This window comes from Nicotiana tabacum, chromosome 7 (assembly GCF_000715075.1).
Source record: "Nicotiana tabacum cultivar K326 chromosome 7, ASM71507v2, whole genome shotgun sequence".
Taxonomy (NCBI): Eukaryota; Viridiplantae; Streptophyta; class Magnoliopsida; order Solanales; family Solanaceae; genus Nicotiana; species Nicotiana tabacum.
This window is the reverse complement of record NC_134086.1, coordinates 95,390,594-95,410,279: the sequence shown is the minus strand read 5'-3', so window position 1 is coordinate 95,410,279 and position 19,686 is coordinate 95,390,594. Positions and strand designations below refer to the sequence as shown.

Here is a 19,686-nt window from a genome sequence, read left to right as displayed (position 1 = left end):
ATAAACCAGCTTGTAGACTCTGCTTGAATAAGCTTCTTATATGACATATGGCCCATCTCATTTCGAAGTGAACTTTCCTACATGTTTATGGGAAGTAATAATGGAAATTCGTATAATAAGGACTTGATCTCCTACTTGAAAGGATTTTGGGCGAACTCTTTTATTGAAGGCGCGAGATAATCAAGCCTGATAACATTCAAGACTCTGATGAGATTCCAATCTCTTCTCATCAAGAGCCTCCACCTCTGTTAAATGAAGTCGAGCATTTTCTTTATCAGAGATCCCTTCTTGAATAACTAATTGTAATGAAGGTATTTGACGTTCGAGTGGTAAAACGACTTTAACTCCATAGACAAGTGAGTAAGGGGTCTCTTGTGTTGGCATGCAGTGATTTGTTCTATATTCCCGTAGAGCTTCTTCCATACGGTCATGACAATCTCGTTTAGATTTGGAGACAACTTTCTTTAACAATTTGCATAAAGTCTTGTTAAATGCCTCAGCTAGACCATTGACGACGACATTATACATAGAAGAGTTATGTTGCTTGAAGCCAAAGAGATCATAAGTCTTGTTCATTAACCTATTGTTGAATAGCTTGCCATTATCCGTTATTATGTAATGAGGAATGCCAAAGTGATAGATTATATTTACTCAAATAAAAGTTGCAACAATTTCCTTCTTTACTTCCTTAAGAGCAGCGACTTTAGCCCATATTGAGAAGTAGTTAGTTGCAGCCAAGATATATAGGTGCCCACCAGAGGACTTTGGCAGTGGTCCAACAACATCCAATCCCTAAGCATCAAACGACCATGATGCAACAGTTGGGTGTAACATTTTAGGGGGCTGATGAATAAAATTTGTATGGAATTGGAAATCCTTGCATCTTCGAGCATACTCCAAGTAATATTTTAATATTGTCAGCCAGTAATATCCCATCCTTTTTATATGGCAGTGGAGCTTTGTTCCAGACTGATGCGATACACATACCCCAGAATGTGCTTCTTGCAAAGCTTGGAGTGCTTCATCTTCCCCTAAGCATCGCAATACTTCCTCGAATGATCTTCTATATAGGGTATCTTTGTAGTAAAGGAAGCGAGGTGCACGATGGCGGATTTTAGTCCTTCTCCTCGGATTTTCTGGAAGTATCCTGTAGTTCAAGTAATCGATAATAGGTTATTGCCATTCTTCCTTCTCAGCTATAGAAACAATGACAAGATGCTTGAGTTCATTTTCTTCAGTTTTACCCTCATTTGGCGGTGGTACTACCCATTTTTGGCAGATAGTAACTTGCACTTGATCGGGCAGGGTTAACGATGAAGCTAGGGCAGGTAAAACATATCTTTCTTGATTTCTTTCCTAGGTACATGTTGAATAGTCACATCTCCAACCCATCCCATCAATGTTTTAGCTTAACTATGATAAGGGCGTAGTTCAAGTTTCTTGACCTCGTAACTACCTAATAGGTGATTGACAACTGAGAGACACCAAAGACTTGCAATTGCAACCGCTTCATATCGATAGCAATTCAAGCCCAAGTATTAGTGCTTGATATTCAGCAACATTGTTGGAGCAGAGTTATGTCAACGTAAAGGAGTAGGGCAAAATCTCCCCTTGATAAGTGACAAATACTATGCCAGCACTGGCTCCTCCTCGATTTGCAGCACCATAAAAGTACATCTTCCATGGACATTGTACTTCAACGACCATTTCATCTTTTTAGGTAGTTTATCAGTTAGTTCCCAGTCATCAAGTATCGGATGATCTACCATGAAGTCTACTATTGCTTGTCCTTTTACAGTTTTTTGAGGGATGTACAATATCTCGAATTGTTAAAATTGGAGGCACCATCTCGCTAGTGGATCACTAAGAACTGGTTTTGACATCACGAACTTGATGGGATTTGCTTTAGAAACAATATGAATAACATGAACTTGAAAGTAGTGCTTCAACTTTTGAATTGAGAAGACTAGCGCCAAACACAACTTTTCAATTGGCAAATAATTCAGCTCGTTTGGTGTCATCATCCTACTCAAGTAGTAAAGAGAGTTTTCTTTCCCTCACTATTTTCTTGGGCCAACAGTGCTCCAATAGACCTTTCTTGTGCTGCAATATATAGTATCAATTGTTTTTCAGGTATAGGGGCTTCAAAAACTGGAGGATTCATCAAGTAGGATTTAATGCTCTCAAAGGCACTACTACACGCTTGGTCCCAGTTGAAAGGAACGCCTTTCTTCATAAGACGACTGAATGGTTGGCACCTCCCAACTAGGTTTGAGATGAATCTCCTAAGGTATGCTAGCTTTCATTGTAGACTTTTCAATTGATGAATATCCCCGGGCTTAGACATTTTCAAAATTGCATATACTTTGGCTTGATCAATTTTGATACCTCGATACCGGAAAATGAAACTAATGAGCTTTCCGGAAGTAACTCCAAAGGTACATTTCAATGGATTCATCCTAAGTTGGTACCTCTGGAGCAATTCAAACGCCATTCTCAAGTCTTTCAAGTGGTCGCCCCTCTTTCTTGATTTTGTCACCGAGTCGTTAACATACCATTCGACATTCTTATGGAGAAGGCTATCAAAAATATTTTGCATAGCCCTTTGGTAAGTAGCACCAGTGTTCTTCAAGATAAAAGGCATTACCTTGTAGCAATAAATACCCTTTAGGGTGTGGAATACAGTAAACTCTTCATCTTCTAGTACTAAGCGAATTTGATTATACCTCAATGAACCATCCATGAATAACATTGCCTCGTACCCAGTGGTAGAATCAATTATGAGCTCTGGAATAAGAAGCAGGAATTCATCTTTGGGACACGCATTGTTGAGATCCCTAAAGTCAAAACACACTCGAATCTGGAGATTCTTCTCCCTTGCAGGGACAATACTTGAAACCCATGTTGGGTATTTAACTTCACGAATAAAGCTGGCTTCGATGAGTTTGTTAACTTTGAATTTAATCGGGGGAACCAAGTTTGGCCCAAAGTGCCTTTGATCTTGGTTACCAAGACGAGTGACATTCTAGATAAGTGGGCATTGGTTCTTCATCAGTGCCAAGGTTTACTTCTTTAAAAGTGTCCACTATTGTCTTTACCCTTTTCTCAAGTTTAAGCAGAGCATCCTTTGCATCTTCATCTTCGTGAGGGTCCCTATCATTGAAGGATATGTGATAACACGGTGAAATGTCCTCTAATTTCTCGCCATCCTCCATTAGAGATGAAATACCATGCTCGCCTTGTGCAGTAACATGATACGAATAACCCATACTTTCTCCGTCTTCGTCATGTTCCCTAGTGTAGACCACAGTATATGGCTTTTCCTTCAGTACTTCTGTACATGAAACAACAAGTTTTGTTTGTTGCCTCATCTAGAAGGAATCTAACTTTGGAAATCCTTAGAGATCTTCTGGATTCTAGGTGAAGCAGGTGTTCTTATGCTTTGATAATTTCTCTGTAACTTGTTCCCCTTCTTTCATGGACCCAATCCCTCAAATATGGAAGTCCTCACAATTGATTTTCCAAGTCGATCAAAGACAAAAGGCTTGTTAGAAGCGGTAGATTCATCTTCTACAGTGATATAATTATTGCTCGCCCTTCTTGTGGAGATGTGCATTGGTGACAGTTGCTTGTATACCAAACCTTCACGTGGTTGCCCCATAGCAGCTTCTTATAGGAGATTCCCTAACTTTGATGGCTCATTAGGATTGTATCCAGCTTTTGCAAATAACTTGTAAGCATTGGGATCAAAACCTTCATCTATATGCTTCATAGGAAGTACTATATCTTGTGGCGAATTCTCAGATACATGTTTTTTAAGTGTCTTTGAGGACTACTTTGTCGCCTTAATTTGTTTGATCGAAAGAGTTAACTCCTTTATCATGTTCGTTTGGAGATTGAATGATTCACCTTCCTTTTTCTTCCTTTTAGGGACATAGTGGAGCGCAAAATTTACTTTTTTGCCATGAGACACAACATTCCCTCTATAAGATTTATTCGAGTTAGGGTGTACTTCCTCAGCAACAACTTTGGCTTTGCGAGCAGTCATCTCAGCTCTTTTAGTAGTGGACTCATCATTCTTGTTCTTCATGACATCATCAGTTTTTAGCTTCTTCACAATGTGGTTCTTCAAGTAGAACGACGAAGTGTGACTCAACCTCGGTGAATGGTTTGTCATCAACAACTATCTTTTTCTTGACTTCACCCTCTTAGTACTTCATACATTGATGGTAGGTAGATAGAACCACTTTATTCTCATGTATCCAAGGCTTTCCAAGCAAGACGTTGTATGAAGTCTTTGCATCGATCACATGAAGCCGTGCACTTTATTGCATATCTTCAATAGTGATTCCCAACCTGATCGTACCTATTGATCTTTGCCCTCCTTGGTTGAATCCTTGAATTATCAAATGACTTTTCGAGAGTTCGTTCATAAGAATTCCAAGTTCTTTCACAGTGAAAATTGGTAAGATGTTCACTGATGATCCTCCATCAACCAAAATTCAGTTTACCCTTTCATCGCACATATAGCCAACCAGGTATAATGGGCGGTTATGAAGAGTGTCACCTAGTAGAAGATCGTCATTCGGAACGTAACCTTTTCCTGGAAAGCATTAACTTATTGAGGAATGGACTTGATGAGCGTTTCCGAAGATGGTGCCAATGGTAGTTCGTCACTCTTTTCTTCCCCTTCATCAACATTGTGACAAGAGTCCTCAATACCATCATGGAAAATCTTCGTGCGGAACCAACTTGGCAAGAACTCCTCCAAGGTCACTAAATGTCGTGGCTTCTAAGGGTGGTGCACCTCTGTTTTTTGTTTCTTCAAATGCTTAACTGGATATAGTTTCCTCAGTCTTTTTACCATCATTTTCATTATTGGTTGTTCTATTGATTCTTTTCATGGGCTTCTTTTGTGGCACCTACGACGAGTCACCAATGTCCATCCTTCATCCTCATCAAGCTAATCTATTTCAACTTTGTTATTCTCTAGTAATTCTTGATTTTTGATTTCTTTTAAACTGCATAGCTTATTTGGACTAAATGAGCCAAAGGTGATAGAGACTTGGTTCACACTTTCCTTCTCGTCTTCGAGCACAATCTTCTTTTTACAAGCCAAGTTCATAACTTTATCCTTAAAGATAAAGCACTTATTAAGAGGATGAGTCACAAGTCGATGATATTTGCAGTAATTTGGGTCATCAGTTTTCCCAGCTTCATTTGGCCGCTTCATCTTTGGAAGCTCAATGAGCTTTAACTCGAGAAGCTCTTAAAAAATTGCATGCACATCAAAATCTAGAAATGGATACTTATTTTTTGCATTTCTTTCAGAGTCAACTTTCCACTTGTCTTATATTGAAAGGAGGTAGATTTTATATTATGCTTCTTGCTCACCTGCATTGTGAACTTCATAGATGATGTGTTCACATTCATTGCTTCTTTGTTTTCAGATTTGGGTACCCTTTGCTAGGCTTATAGATAGGTAGCCTTTTATTTCTAGCGGAGGCTATGCTCAATTCCATATCATGGACATGAGTTGCAAGTTCTTCAAATGTACACGGGTGGATACCTTCCAAGATGTAGCACAGTCCCCAATGTATGCCTTGAATGCACATCTCTACTCTAGAAGCTTCACTAAGCCTGTCTTTGCAGTTGAGGCTTGCGTTCCTCCAACGATTAATAATCCAACGATCGATAAAGTCGATAACTGGTTCACCCTTTTGTTGACGAGTATTTGTAAGTTCCACTATGCTCATGGTAAGTCTCCTGCTATAAAAGCGATCGAGGAACTCTTGCTCTAGTTGATCCCGACTATCAATAGATCCAGCTTCGAGGTCTGTGTAACAGTCAAAAGCATTTTCTTTTAGTGAGCGAACAAACTGCTTGACGAGGTTATCTCCATAAGTTCCAGCATTGTTGCACATCTCAACAAAGTGTGCCACATGTTGCTTTTGATTGCCTTTGCCATCAAACTGTTGAACCTTCGGAGGTTGATAGCCAACAGACATCTTCAACATATCGATCCTTGCAGTATATGATTTTGCTCATGTAAGAGAGGACTTGATAACAACTTCATACTTATTTTTAATATTTCCTTCAATGAACTCCTTCAGTTTATAGATTGGAATCATCCCTTTAGATGAGATAGGGATAGCCTCAGCGAATGCTACTTGTCTTGGAGGATAATCGCTCTTTGGAACTTCTAGGAGCTTGCCAGGCGCATGGGTGGATTATTCTTCAATCAAGATTCCCATCCTATCTGTTAGCTTGTCAATTCAAGCATCTTGATTTTCCATGCACCTGGTCAAACTAGCGATTGCTTCCGTCAAGTTTTCCAACTGCTCCTCCACAGATGAAGCATTTGTCACCATGGCTTGCATGATTGTTGTAGACGATAGAGAGTAGCATGGATTGTCACACAGATTAATCCTCAATTGGCTCACACTATACGGTGCAAGTAGGAAGGATCCATCACTTGAAATATTATCATCTTCGTTCACAACAGAATTCTTGGATCAGCAGTGGTTAAGTAGAGACAGAGTTTTCTTAATTTTCTCAGCAACATCGATTCCTCCTTCAGGTGCATTTTTATAAGATCTTGCTCGTTTTGAGGATGAAGATCCAAAAATAGGAGTTGATGCAGATGGCGCTTGGGGTTCTTGTTGTCCTAAAGAGCTTACTTTGCTCCTTATAACTGGCCCAAATCTTTCAAAGGTAATATTGAGGATATTTTCCACATCAACATAGAACTTGGAATTAGCAGCTTTAGTGGAAATTGATCTGGAGTTTATTTTCTTTGAAGCCATTTCGATTTTCTTGAACTTTGGTGATTGCGAATTTGAGACGAGAGGTAGAGATTGTCTCACTGGGTATTCTAAAATTTGTAGACAATAAAATTGCGTCAAGAAAATATAATCAAGACCGAAAACTATTGCAACAATCATAGTATTGAATTTTAAATAATTTGAGTGTACAATCTCTAGGAATCCTTTCATTCTTCTTTTCAATAGTAAATAAATTCTTGAGCCTTTGAGCTTGATCTTGAATCTATAGTTGTTGCCGCAAACGATGATCTTGAATTCAACTAGCACGAACTTTGATTTGAACTTGTACTTCTTGAACTTCAACTTGATTTCTTGAGGCTTAAAACTTGTGGAGGAATTTGCCGCGTTTGATCCACGAGCTCTATCTTGCTTCTTGTTATAACTTCTAACCCCTTTTATGAGTTATGAAGACCGCTATTTATATTTATGGAAGAAAAGATTTGTGATGAGAACAAACTATTTTCGACCAATCGGATTGAAGAGTGACAAGGCCGCATTTGATTGGCCAGAATATGTCACTTGCACATATGGCTCGGTTTCATTGGCCTTTTAACTTGACTTGGCATGCCTTATCATTTTTACACGTAGCATGATCCTATTGGCTTTTCCGTTTGACTTGGCGTGCCACGTGGCACCAAACTAGGCCTCTAGGAGGAGGACATATTGGGCCTAATGAAATGGGCTCATCATTTGTAGCCCAATTAAATGGGCTAACCCAGTCAATATTTATTGGACTTAAGTAATTATTATTTGTTTGGACTAATATATTTAAAATATAGTCCAAATTATTTTATTGAATTTAAATTTAATAAATTTCACATGCTTACAACTATGACTGATGATATTCTTCAAATATTCAATAGTTTCAATAATCGTATCCGTGAAAATCTCACTGTAAATCAGCCCACTAGATGTGCTACACTTGAACAAACCCTTATATCTGGCGTTAGATCCAGATCTTGCGTCAGATACAGATCCAGATCCAACAACGTTAGATCCAGGCGGCAGTTGGCGATTTCGTGATTTCAAATCTGGTAGTGGGTGTGATGGGTCTCGTTCGACGGTTGTGATTTGTGGAGACGTCGAAGGGTGGTGATGTGTGGAAACGACGGGGGTTGGTGATTTTCTTGGTCGAAAGACACCATCTTCGGCGAACGTTTTTTTTGTTGTTGCTATTGAGTCCCATACAATGGTATAATAACATTGTATATGTAGAAATACACTCAAATTTGAGTGTATTTTGTATTTTTCAATGCAAATATAATTAATTAATTTTGTATTTTCACTTGTATTTTTGTATTTTGAATGTTATTTTTTGTGGTAGATCCTTGTATTTTTTGAATTTTTCTTATTTGAATACAACCGAATTAAATACAGTGAATGGAAAATAGTGTAAAAGCAGCTACGGATGAATACAATGAATTGAATACAACTGAATATCACAATTTTGTGATTTTTTGTTGTTTGAATACAATATAATCGAATACAATGTAAAATAGTTAAGAACGAATATAGCCGGATTGAATACAATATAAAATAGTTAAGAACGAATATAGCCAAATTGAATACAGTATATACAACCGAATTGAATAGAGTGGTATACACCCTATTTCTTAATTTGTTGTTGTTTAAATACAACTGAATTTAATGCAGTGTAAAATATATAAGAACGAATACATCCGAATTGAATATAATATATACAACTGAATTAAATACAACGACATACATCCCACGACAAGAAATTAGTAGCTACAAAATATAATTAGCTAAATTATAGCTACGCCCATCAATAAGCCTCCAAATAATAGCCATGTATGAAAGTTGCCCGATATTAAATTTATGAAAGAAATACTTTCAACATATCATGTGAAGTTTTTATCAAATGAGAAAGTTTACAATTTTACACATTTTCAACAACAAAAATAATTACTACGCTTTAGTTCAAAACAAAACGTCTATCTTTTATAAAGGTAAAGATAACTTTTAGCTCGCGGCCGAAATTATTTTATATTCATTAATCGCAAAAGTATATAAATTTTATATATATATATATTGAGAGCGACTATACAGTGTCATTTTCTCTTTTATAAACATTAAATGTCCAAGTCCTATCCCGATCATTCCCTTTCATTGCTTGGTCCAGAGTCCAGCCCAGCCCAAACCAATTGATATTTCTACTAGGCCCAAAAAATAACTTTAGCCTCAATGCCCCATATCAACCATCAAACATTATCTCATTCAACCATAGTAACCACACTTTCCTCAAAGTTGAATAAAATGAGTATTCAAAGTTAAATTAAGAAGATCTTGGTTTCTTAAATTTAAATATGTAAAGAATGAAACGAAAATAAAAATTACATATACTTATAATCTAGTGGAACCAGTGAGAGTTCCGTTCATCAAGGGGCACGATTAAATTCTCACTATTCCTTTGTAATAGAAAAATATTAGAAAAGAAAGCGTGAATAAAGAGAAAGTAAGAGGGAAAAGCCCAATATGAGATCCAATGCAATAGGTGCGGCCCAATTATTAAGGGCTCTTTGTAACAAAGAGGCAAGTAAACTTTCTAAGGTGGATCTAGTGGGCCTAAAGAACAAATAAGGGCAGACTACAAAATTGATCAGTTGGCCGAACTTGAATTCACTCGCCAAAAAGAATATAAAATATGTATATTATTTGTATATGATACACGTACATGCAAAAAAAATATTTTTTATCGACTATTATTTTTGGGAGCAGCTAAAAATATATATTTCCCAACTAATAATAAGCGAATGTTTCAAGAAAAGCTCGGTTGACTCAAAGACGCAATACAAGATTTGGGAAAATAATCTTATCACACATTCGATTTTGTCATGACGAGGAACCTCTTAGATTGAGTTTATAGATTTGGGAGTGGATTGTATAATTTAATAGTTTGGAAATAATAGATTACGAATTTCAAAGAAAAGTAAATTAAAGCCCCAAGTTTGGTTTTAGTAATAAAGAAAAGCATTTTGTAGAAGTTTACAAGTCTATTACAACCCGAGACCCTACCGGTGAAATCACAAAGAGTATGTTATTATATAAATCTATTACATTAAAAATAAACTAAAAGTCAGAGAAAAATGGCAAATAGCTGAGAGTTATTGAACAATCACAACAAACTATGATTGTAGTTTGAGTTACAACTCAATGGCAATCAGGTATCCTATGATTAAGAATCATTGAGAAGTTGTATATATTGTGGTTCTTCTCCTCATGAGAGTCAAAGGGAAAGAAAGAAAAGCAAGGAGGAGCAAACGTAATTTTTTGCTTCTTTCATTATTAGTTTCCCCCTCTCTTTCCTCAATCTTTCATTATTACTTGATTTCCTTTTGTCTTCTTTTGTCTTTTTATTTTCTTGAGCCGATGATCTTTTGAAAATAGCCTCTTCACTCCTTCGGAGTAGGGGTAAGGTCTACATATACACTACCCTTTCCAGACCCCATTAGTGAAATTTTACCGGGTTGTGGTTGTAGTTTCATTATTAGTTGATTTCCTTTTTTTTTTTTTTGTGCCTAAGATTTGGCTAGAACAGTTACTTGTTACCTAAGCTAGTAGGAGGTGCAAGTATTAGATGGAAGAGTCTGAGGTGTATGCCGAGGCACATGGAGCCTATTTTGATGTTCAACTGAATCAAGTATTTTTGAATCAGTAATTTTAGAATTCAATTCTAAAAAATTTACAGTTTGAACCTATCAAGTTTAAATTTTGGATCTGCCTCTAAGTAAGTATATACATCACTGTTATTTTAAGTAAAAATCAAAGTGTTTTTTTGCTATTGAAGATTTTAGGTTGTGCAAAATGCAAATGTGATTGACTGAAGTAGTTGAAGGAATGTTAAGTCGCACCAACAAACAAGAAACAATGCATTCAGAGTGTCAAATTATCTCAAACGGAAAGAAACAAAGAGAAGGGAACAAGAAAAAAGGAAATAAAGTGAAGACCCCACCAAAATATATTTGATGTCTAATACCCACACCACACACATAGAGAGTTATGATGAATAATAGAAGACTTTTAAGACCACTGATTGAAATGGCCATTATGGTTGCATGGAATTCAGCATATGATGCCTGCCCCTTTGATGGTTTTCTTTTGAAATGTCTAATATTGCTTCAACTTGTAATACTATCTTTTTTTTCTTTTTGAAGGAGACCATCCATTGCTTGTTTGAATATTTTGTGAGAAATCATGAGATTGTCGGATCCGTAGGTAAAACTTCCTTTTTCAAATGCCAATTAAAATATTTTTTTCTCTAAGTTGTTTGGTTTCTTCTATTCGGATTTAAGTTATATATACAATGCACGAATATTTTTATATTATTAGTGTAAGTTAATACATTACATAGCAGGACATTTATCATGTATCCTAAGTTTTCAATCAATAATTTTATTATGTAAATATATTTACCCTACCAGTACATCGAACTTAAATTCTATTTATAATTACTTTGTGTTTCTTGTTTGGAGGATCTTAAAATAGAAGCTACTCTATCAAGTCATGGGATTAGATGAAAATGGTGGGCATGTTTCCATTTGTGATTCTCATTGTTCATGCAACAATAACCCCTTTCCCTTCAGAACGGTGGCTTTTGGCTGGCGATAAACGTGCAAATTAAAAGGTCAACAAAATATATTGGAATCACTTGGCGGAAAGTTAGTCTATATGTCATGGGTTCGAACCGTAGAAACAATTACTAATACTTGTATTATGATAAACTGTTTGCATCACACTCCTAAATGTGCAGTCCTTCCCCGAATCTTACATAAATACAAAATGTTTTGGATATCGAGCTGCCCCTTTACTTGACAAATAGCTTGTGTGGTCAAGAGATAAAAATTTCAATTCGCTTGGTATCCAGTCGGATTCCCGCTCCTTGTTAAGAATGTAAAGATAAAATAAAAAATTTTCACAGAAAATGGCTAATGCATTTTGCATAAAAAAGATTATCAATTTTTGTTTTCAGTTCTTTCTTTTTGTGTATTCTTCCATGCGATGTCGTGTGATGCAACTAATCTAATGTTGGTATAATATAGGGAAAATGATATTGTATAGTCACTCTTAAAATAAAAGGAGAAAAAATATACATTTTTTGTATATATATACCTTTTATATGTTATATGCAAAAATTTTATACTTTTTTGACTATCGAATGTAAATAGTTTCTCGCAAAAAAAACCTTTAATATATAGGCCAAAAAACTTAGAAATGTACTGCATATGTTGTTGGAATATTTGCCAAGCAAAGATGAAGAGGAAGACGGCAAAACAGATTGTGAACATTAAAGGAATAAAGTACTTTGACCAAGTCGTATAATAGCAGATATGAGAAGACCAAAAGTGGAGCTAGCTATATAACTCTCTCTATATATATTGTATACACACACTTCACTTCTTCTATATCTTTGATTTTTTTTTTCCAAATTCTGCACAACGAAACTATATCCTCCAAATTCATTAGTCATCGTCATAATTTTATAGAATCCTTATTGCACAATTTCTTCGGTTATCTATGCTTTAATCATTGACTTGTACTTGTGAAATTCCATTTCAACCGTCAAAATATATTTGGACTTTGGACCGTAGGGCTTTTGAAGGGGACCGCTAATCCTAATTTTATTCATAGGCGCAAGATATTCTAGTAAGTACAAGTCAAATATAGCTCGAGTTAAAATTTTGTCAATTTGTGGATTTGAAACATCAAATTTCACTCTTGATTAGAGGCTCCATTGATGAGCTCTAGAAGCTTTGCATGAGCTGAGGAGAAAGGAGACTTTATTCTCAAATATGGAAGAATGAAAACTGCATATTTCTGATATCCAAAAATATATATATACACGTGGGTACTACTCCATGTTTGACCAAAAGATATCGAAACCTTTTTGATTAAATCAATTAATGAAGATGAAGAGGTAAATCTCAGCTAAGCATAATAAAATCTGGATTAAAAGATGCAAGGGATGAACAAGGTGAATAATGCTTCTTAATATGTCGAAACCAAATGATTAAGCGTAAATATGATAACTTTGAATGTAGAGAAATATTGCAATGGATGCTATTAGACAAGATAAAAAAATAATGTGTGGATTCCAGAACTGTAATAAGCAAAAGTTGTCTTTTCTGTATTCACTTTTCGATCCCCCTTTACAAAGTCTTCTCCCTTTAGTTATAAGGGACAATCCCCTCTTGAACCCTAAAAAGTATAACATAAAGAATATTCGAAAAATATTCCCACTGTCTCGTACTACGCCTACACTACTACAAATGTTGTGCGTTTACTAACTACTGTCAGTCGTCACCCTTTACAATGACCAAAGGATGCTGCGTCGTAAGGGCCTCGTCCCTCGCCGTACTCGTTAGTGGTCGTGGTCGTCCAAATTTGGACCTATGCAGTTAGTCCCTCCGCTTGTTGAGATTGCGGTTCGGTGTATCCTCGATAAGCCGACATCGCCATACCTGCGGAGAAATTTGGCTTACGAATCATAATGGTTTGGCTAACAACGGAAGGGTAGCGTGCTTCACGATATCCTGGGTGGTGTGTCTTATTAGGAAATGACGTCACTTCCACGTGCGTCATCATTACGCGTATTTTCGAGACAGAGACTGATGTTTTATCGCTTCAATTTTGGTGCCATTGGTAGCCTTCCGCTTCGATTCTGGCGTTACCCAACCCTATAAATAGGTGGAGGGTTTGTTTTTTCAAAAACTCTTGGCCATTTCTTCCTTGGTTATTCCTTCTCATACCTTCAGCTTTTGCTCTAGCGATTTCTTTGCTTTCTCTCTTCCGTTCACTATTCTTGGGTTTTTCTATTTTATCAACATATCTTCTGCCATAGATATGCCTAGAACACATCAATCTTGTGAGGGGATTTCTGATGCCACCCCGCTATCTATGGCGCTCCCTTCCGGTGGTGAGGACATAACGGTGGAGGAAGGGGATAGTTTTCCCACCGTGGACGAGTTACTGCCGAGACACCCCATGTCTCGAAGTGACTTTCTTAAATAACCTGCTCCTACTCCCACTTCGGTAGTATCTGAAACTGAGCAGACCCATATAGATGCCCTACGCACTAAATACAACATTCCCCCTCATGTCGAGATGGTTCCGACGGGAAGGGACTTCGTGGAGGTCCATAGATCGGGGTATTGTGCTTTTTATAAATACCCCTTTATGATTGGTCATTCCTTCCCACTTCTCCCCTTAGCAGAAGAATTCTGTCAATTCTATCAGGTTTGCCCGGCATAGCTTTCTCCGTACACGTACAAAATACTTTTGGTGTTGACAAAATACGCGAAGTTGGAGGGGTGTGAAGTTACCGTTCACCACCTCCTGCACTTATTTTGTTCTAGCTTTCACGGGAGTACTATGGTGTATCTGAGGCACCGTAGGACCAAAGGGCCGGTGGTCAGAATTGACGACCGGGCGAGCTGCAAATTTTGGCATAAGTATTTCTTTGTCATAACTGAATACATTGTGTCAGACCCCGCTAGATTCCCGGAGCGGTGGAATGAGAATCGTAGGTATCGTAACTTGTTTACTCTTTCTTTTGTCCAACTTAGTATTTATTTGCGGCTCTCTTTTGCAACTATGGGTTGTCCACCCCATTCCATCATCGGTATATGGGACTGGGTAGCTCGTTTGCTGCTTCATGCAGTGGAGACTTGAGACTGGCCCGCTTTTGTAAAATATTTTGGGCTGAAGGTCTCAGCCGGTAAGTGTCTTCCTCTATACTGCTCTTTGGCTATTTGCCATTGTCTACTGATACGACTCTTTGTGATGACAGGTCGTGGAGCTTCTAGGCAGAGGGCCCCAGTCCCTGCATTTTGCTAGACCGTTGCCTCCGTAGGAGTGAAATTAACTTTGGAGGAGTCCGCCCGAAAGGATCGTGCTCAGCCGGTACAGGTGAGAGACTCCTCTCGGGATATGGTTGTGAGGGAAGAGATCTCCTTTTTACCGGTCTATCAACTCATGGATGAGTCCTCTAATGGGGACGAATGTTCATTGAGAAAAAAAAGGAGGGTAGAGCTCGGGAAAGGCGTGGCCATTGATACTGGTAAGAGTGGTACGGGTGCGTTGGAGACAGCACCGGTGCCTGCGTTTATGGTCGACGCTATCTTGGCGGGGAGGTCTCCCCAAACAGAAGGGGTTTACTAAAGGGGTGTCTGTACGCTCTGCTGAGGGTGGCGCATCATCTACTGTCGGAGGGGGCTTACGCACCGAAGGCGACGGCTTGGGTTCGGACATTAACCTAGGGGATGTTCGTGAGTTTTGAGAGTGTCACACTCACATAGAGATCATAATGGAGGGTTCTGATCGACACACAGTCGTCCCTAGGGACTACGACTTGCTGTCGAACTGTGATCAGGTGGCGTACATTTTTGCCCCTTTATGTGCTACTCCTGAGAGTGAGGCAATTAGAGCGATGAGTGATGCAGAGTTGTCACAGAGCGTTTCCGGCATGGCTCTTCGGGTAAGTTCCTCTCTTTTCTTTTCGTTGTTGGATCTGTTTTACTGTTCTTGGCCTATCTCTTTGTTTTAACTTGGTTTTTCATATGAGACCATCATCATAGATATCGAGCGTGAGGGTCGGGAAAGGAGGAGGACGACCATTTGTGGGAAGATGTCCTCTAAGTATCAAGAATACCACACCAAACATCGTGCGATGGACGACATTTTCACTCAGGATCGCGATTTTCAGCTGTTCCACGATGGGCTTAAGCAGAGGGAGGATCAGTTGGCGCGTAAGGTCGAGGAATTGACAGAATGAGACGAGGACCTTATGAAGGTCGTTACCCATTGTAGTGAGCTTGAGGCTGCCCTTATGGTCAGGGAAGATGAGCTTGAGCTAAATAAGAGAGTGGTGGCTGAAAATACCGACCTCCAAGTAAAGGTGGCCAATTTACCCACCGAACTGAACACGAAGGCAGTGGAGGTCGTTGACCTTAAGAGTGAATTGATCGCAACTGCTGATAGACTGGCCCATGCCGAAAGGGACAGGGCAACTGCGGTCTCTGAGGCAGCGGCTTTAGAAGACGCCCTCTGTGTTTGTAGATTGGAGCGGGCCAAGGAGTCGGAGGCATCTGCACTTAAGGTAGCGGGACTTGAGGGGCGTATTCAAGGTTTGGAGGCGGAATTGTCCGCATTAAATGAGCAAGTGGATTATTTGAAAACGGAGGATGTGCAACGTTAGTTGCATCCCTCTTCATCCCATGCTTTGGCTAATCCTGTCGTGCTCTCCATTTGTATGAGCTGTGGATTCACACTGAAGCCCGGATCAATGTGTACAAGGCTCTTTATGCTGACGGGAGGGTGTCCGAGATGGATCTTCAGGATATGCGTGCCAAGGCCCATGCAACTCGTGAGGCATGCAGGTATGACCCCATCACGCCTGACGGGGATGATATTAGTTCTGGTGATGCGGACAAACTTGCCTCTGATTCTTGGTACGAGGAGGTGTATGCCATAGGGAATGATATGGCGTAGTTTTCGGTTGTATTTACTTTTGCTTCACCATTTTTGCGATGGCATCTTCGAGCCCTTTGTAAAAACAAATATTTGTAATATATTTGTTGCAATGAAAATTGTTTTGGTCGAGTGCCTCTGAGTTGTTGTTCCCTTTTTCCAGTTTGTTTGACGATGACTTTTGCCGTAGTCATGTTACTCTAAATCTTTTTTGAAATGTTAAACCCGTTGTTTTGTGAGTATAGTTGAACTCTTTTCGTTACCAACGGCCTTGGTCGTAGGGATATTTCTTTCGAGATGGTGCCGAAATAGTATCCTATCATGGTTTGAGTGAAGTTGAACTGTTTTCTTTGACGATGGCCTTGGCCATTATGATGTTACTTTCGAGCTGGTGCTGAAGTAGTATCCCATCGTGGTTCGAATAAAGTCGAACTTTTTTTTTTGACGATGGCCTTGGCCATTGGGATGTTACTTTCAAGCTGGTGCTGAAGTAGTAACCCGTCGTGGTTCGAATGAAGTCGAGCTTTTTTCTTTGATGATGGTCTTGGCCATTGGGATGTTACTTTCGAGCTGGTGCCAAAGTAGTATCCGGTCGTGGTTCGAATGAAGTCGAACTATTTTCTTTGACGATGTCCTTGGCCATTGGGATGTTACTTTCGAGCCGGTGCCGAAGTAGTATCCTGTCGTGGTTCGAATGAAGTCGAACTCTTTTCTTTGATGATAGCCTTAGCCATGGGGATGTTACTTTCGAGTTGGTGTCGAAGTAGTATCCCATCATGGTTCGAATGAAGTCAAACTCTTTTCTTCGACGATGGCCTTAGCCATTGGGATGCTACTTTCGAGTTGGTGTCGAAGTAGTTTCCCGTTGGGTTTGGATGAAGTCAAACTCTTTTCTTCGACGATGGCCTTAGCCATTGGGATGTTACTTTCGAGCTAATGTCGAAGTAATATCCCGTTGTGGTTCGAATAAAGTTGAACTCTTTTCTTCAATGATGGACTTAGCCATTGGGATGTTACTTTCGAGCTGGTGCCGAAGTAGTATCCCGTCGTAAGGGTGGCGTTCTATTTTGTTTGCTTGAGTGTCGTATATGCTGGTTTTATTCATACATTGGAAGCGTGCTGATTTTGTGTACATAATGGAGTGACTTTATTCATATGTCGGAGAAACATGTCGATTTCGCTCGTACAATGGCGATACATGTAGATTTTATACATATAATGGAGATTCTTTATATCTTGTTCCTTCATTACTCGACTTGGCGATGTAATCAGTAGGTAGGGCAATGAACAATGCTTCGAACCTTGAGACGTCCCCCTTGTCACCTCATTAAAAACCTCCCCAAGAAAACCCGATTGGGACAAAACCTGGGCGAGGGAAAAATAGTATAACTTGGACGGTGTCTCTTTTCAAAAGTGGAAGTACTTGAGGTGGGCGACATTCAGTTATTTTGTAGTAGTTTCCCTTCCATTGTTTCTAATTGGAATGCTCCTTTGCTTGCTACTGCTGTGATTTTATGTGGCCCGTCCCAGTTTGTTCCCAATTTCCCTTTATTCGGGTCTTTCGCCACTTGTGTTTTGGCTTTTAGCATGTAGTCCCCGACTCTGAGTGGTCGTACTTTGGCCTTCTTGTTATAGTACCTTTCTGCTTGTTGTTTTTGGGCCACCATCCTTATGTGTGTCATATCCCTTCATTCTTCGACCTCATCCAGGTGTAATCTGCTTTCGTCGTTGCTTGGTCCACTCTCATTGGAGTATCTCAAGCTAGGTTCCCTAACCTCAACGGGCATGACTGTGTCAGTGCCGTAGACCAGTGAATACGGTGTCTCATCTGTGCTGGTTTTTGGCATTGTGCGGTAGGCCCATAATACCTCTGGTAGCAGTTCCAGCCATAGCCCTTTGGCTTCCTCGAGCTTTTTCTTTAATATGTTCAATATTGTTTTAATGGAGGATTCTGCTTGACCGTTGCCGATAGGGTGATATGGCATAGAGAGTATCCGCTTGATGTGCCATTTTTTGAAGAACTCAGTCATCTTTTTCCCAATGAACTGGGGTCCGTTGTCGCAACTGATTTCTTTGGGGATGCCGAAGCGGCATATGATATTTATCCAGATGAACGCGGTGATTTTTTGTTCACGTATTTGAGCAAACGCACCTGCTTCCACCCATTTGGAAAAGTAGTTAGTTAAAAACCAAAAGGAAGCGTATCTTACCTTGCTCTTCTAGGAGGGGTCCAATGATATCCATCCCTCATTTTATAAACGGCCATGGAGAAGTGACAAAATGCAGGAGTTCCCCCGCCTGGTGTATCATAGGGGCGTATTTCTGGCATTGCTCCCATTTCTTGACGTACTCTGCGGCCTCTTTTTTCGTAGTTGGCCAGTAGTATCCTACAAGAATAAGACACCTAACGAGGGCCCGATTGCCTGTATGGGAACCACAGTAGCCTTCGTGTACCTCTTCGAAAACATGCCTTGTCTGGTTTGGTCCAAGGAATTTGGTTAAATGGCCGCTGAATGTCCTTTTGTAAAGGTCGTGGTTTATGAGGCTGTATCTGGCCGCTTGTATTCAGAGCTTTTGGCTTCTTTTTTTATCTTGTGGGAGTGTTCCCTCCTGTAGATATGATATGATACGATTACGCCAGTCCCAAGTTAAATTTATAGAATGTACCTCGACTTGGTCTATTGATGAGTGGAGGAGGGTGACCACGTTCTCCTTGGTGATGTTTTTAGTTTCTACTACCAACTTTGCGAGACTGTTTGCTTCGATGTTTTGTGCTTGGGGTATTTGGTCGAGTCGGCATTCGTCGAATTCTGGCAGCAGCTTGTGGATTTGGGTCTGGTATTTTTGCAACATCTGCTCCTTAACTGGAAATTCCTAGTAATTTGGTTTACAACAATTTGAGAGTCACAACGGAGTATGACTCCCCGAGCACCATACTTGAGGGCCAATCTTAGTCCTGCAATTACGACCTCATACTCGGCCTCATTGTTAGTCATTTCAGGGTATAGATTGGCGAATTCCGTTGGGACTTCGAGTACGAGTCCCAGTCCTGATCCCGACGCGTTAGACGTGTCGTCAGTATAGAGGACCCAGAGATTGGGTCATTCAGGCGAAGTGCGAAGCGCTTCTTGATCGACTTCGGGCAGTGTCTCTGCACTGAAGTGGACGACAAAATCGGCGAGCACTTGGGACTTTATTGCAGTTTGCGGTTGATATGTTATATCATGCTCGCTCAATTCTATGGCCCATTTGTCCAACCTACCCGATAATTCGGGTTTGTGCAGGATGCTCCTGAGAGGAAAGGTTGTCACCACCTTTATGGGGTGGCATTGAAAATATGGTCTAAGCTTTTGTGAAGTTATGACTAATGCTAGAG

At 39.5% G+C, this 19,686-nt stretch overlaps 1 protein-coding gene across 1 annotated transcript; it reads right to left on the bottom strand.

Annotated features, from left to right (window-relative positions):
• Positions 1 to 17,998: 17,998 nt before the first annotated feature.
• On the bottom strand, positions 17,999 to 18,340 carry LOC142162188 (uncharacterized). The gene has a single exon (XM_075218510.1). It carries the CDS (start codon positions 18,338 to 18,340, stop codon positions 17,999 to 18,001), a length of 342 nt encoding a protein of 113 aa, XP_075074611.1.
• Between the last annotated feature and the right edge of the window lie 1,346 nt (positions 18,341 to 19,686).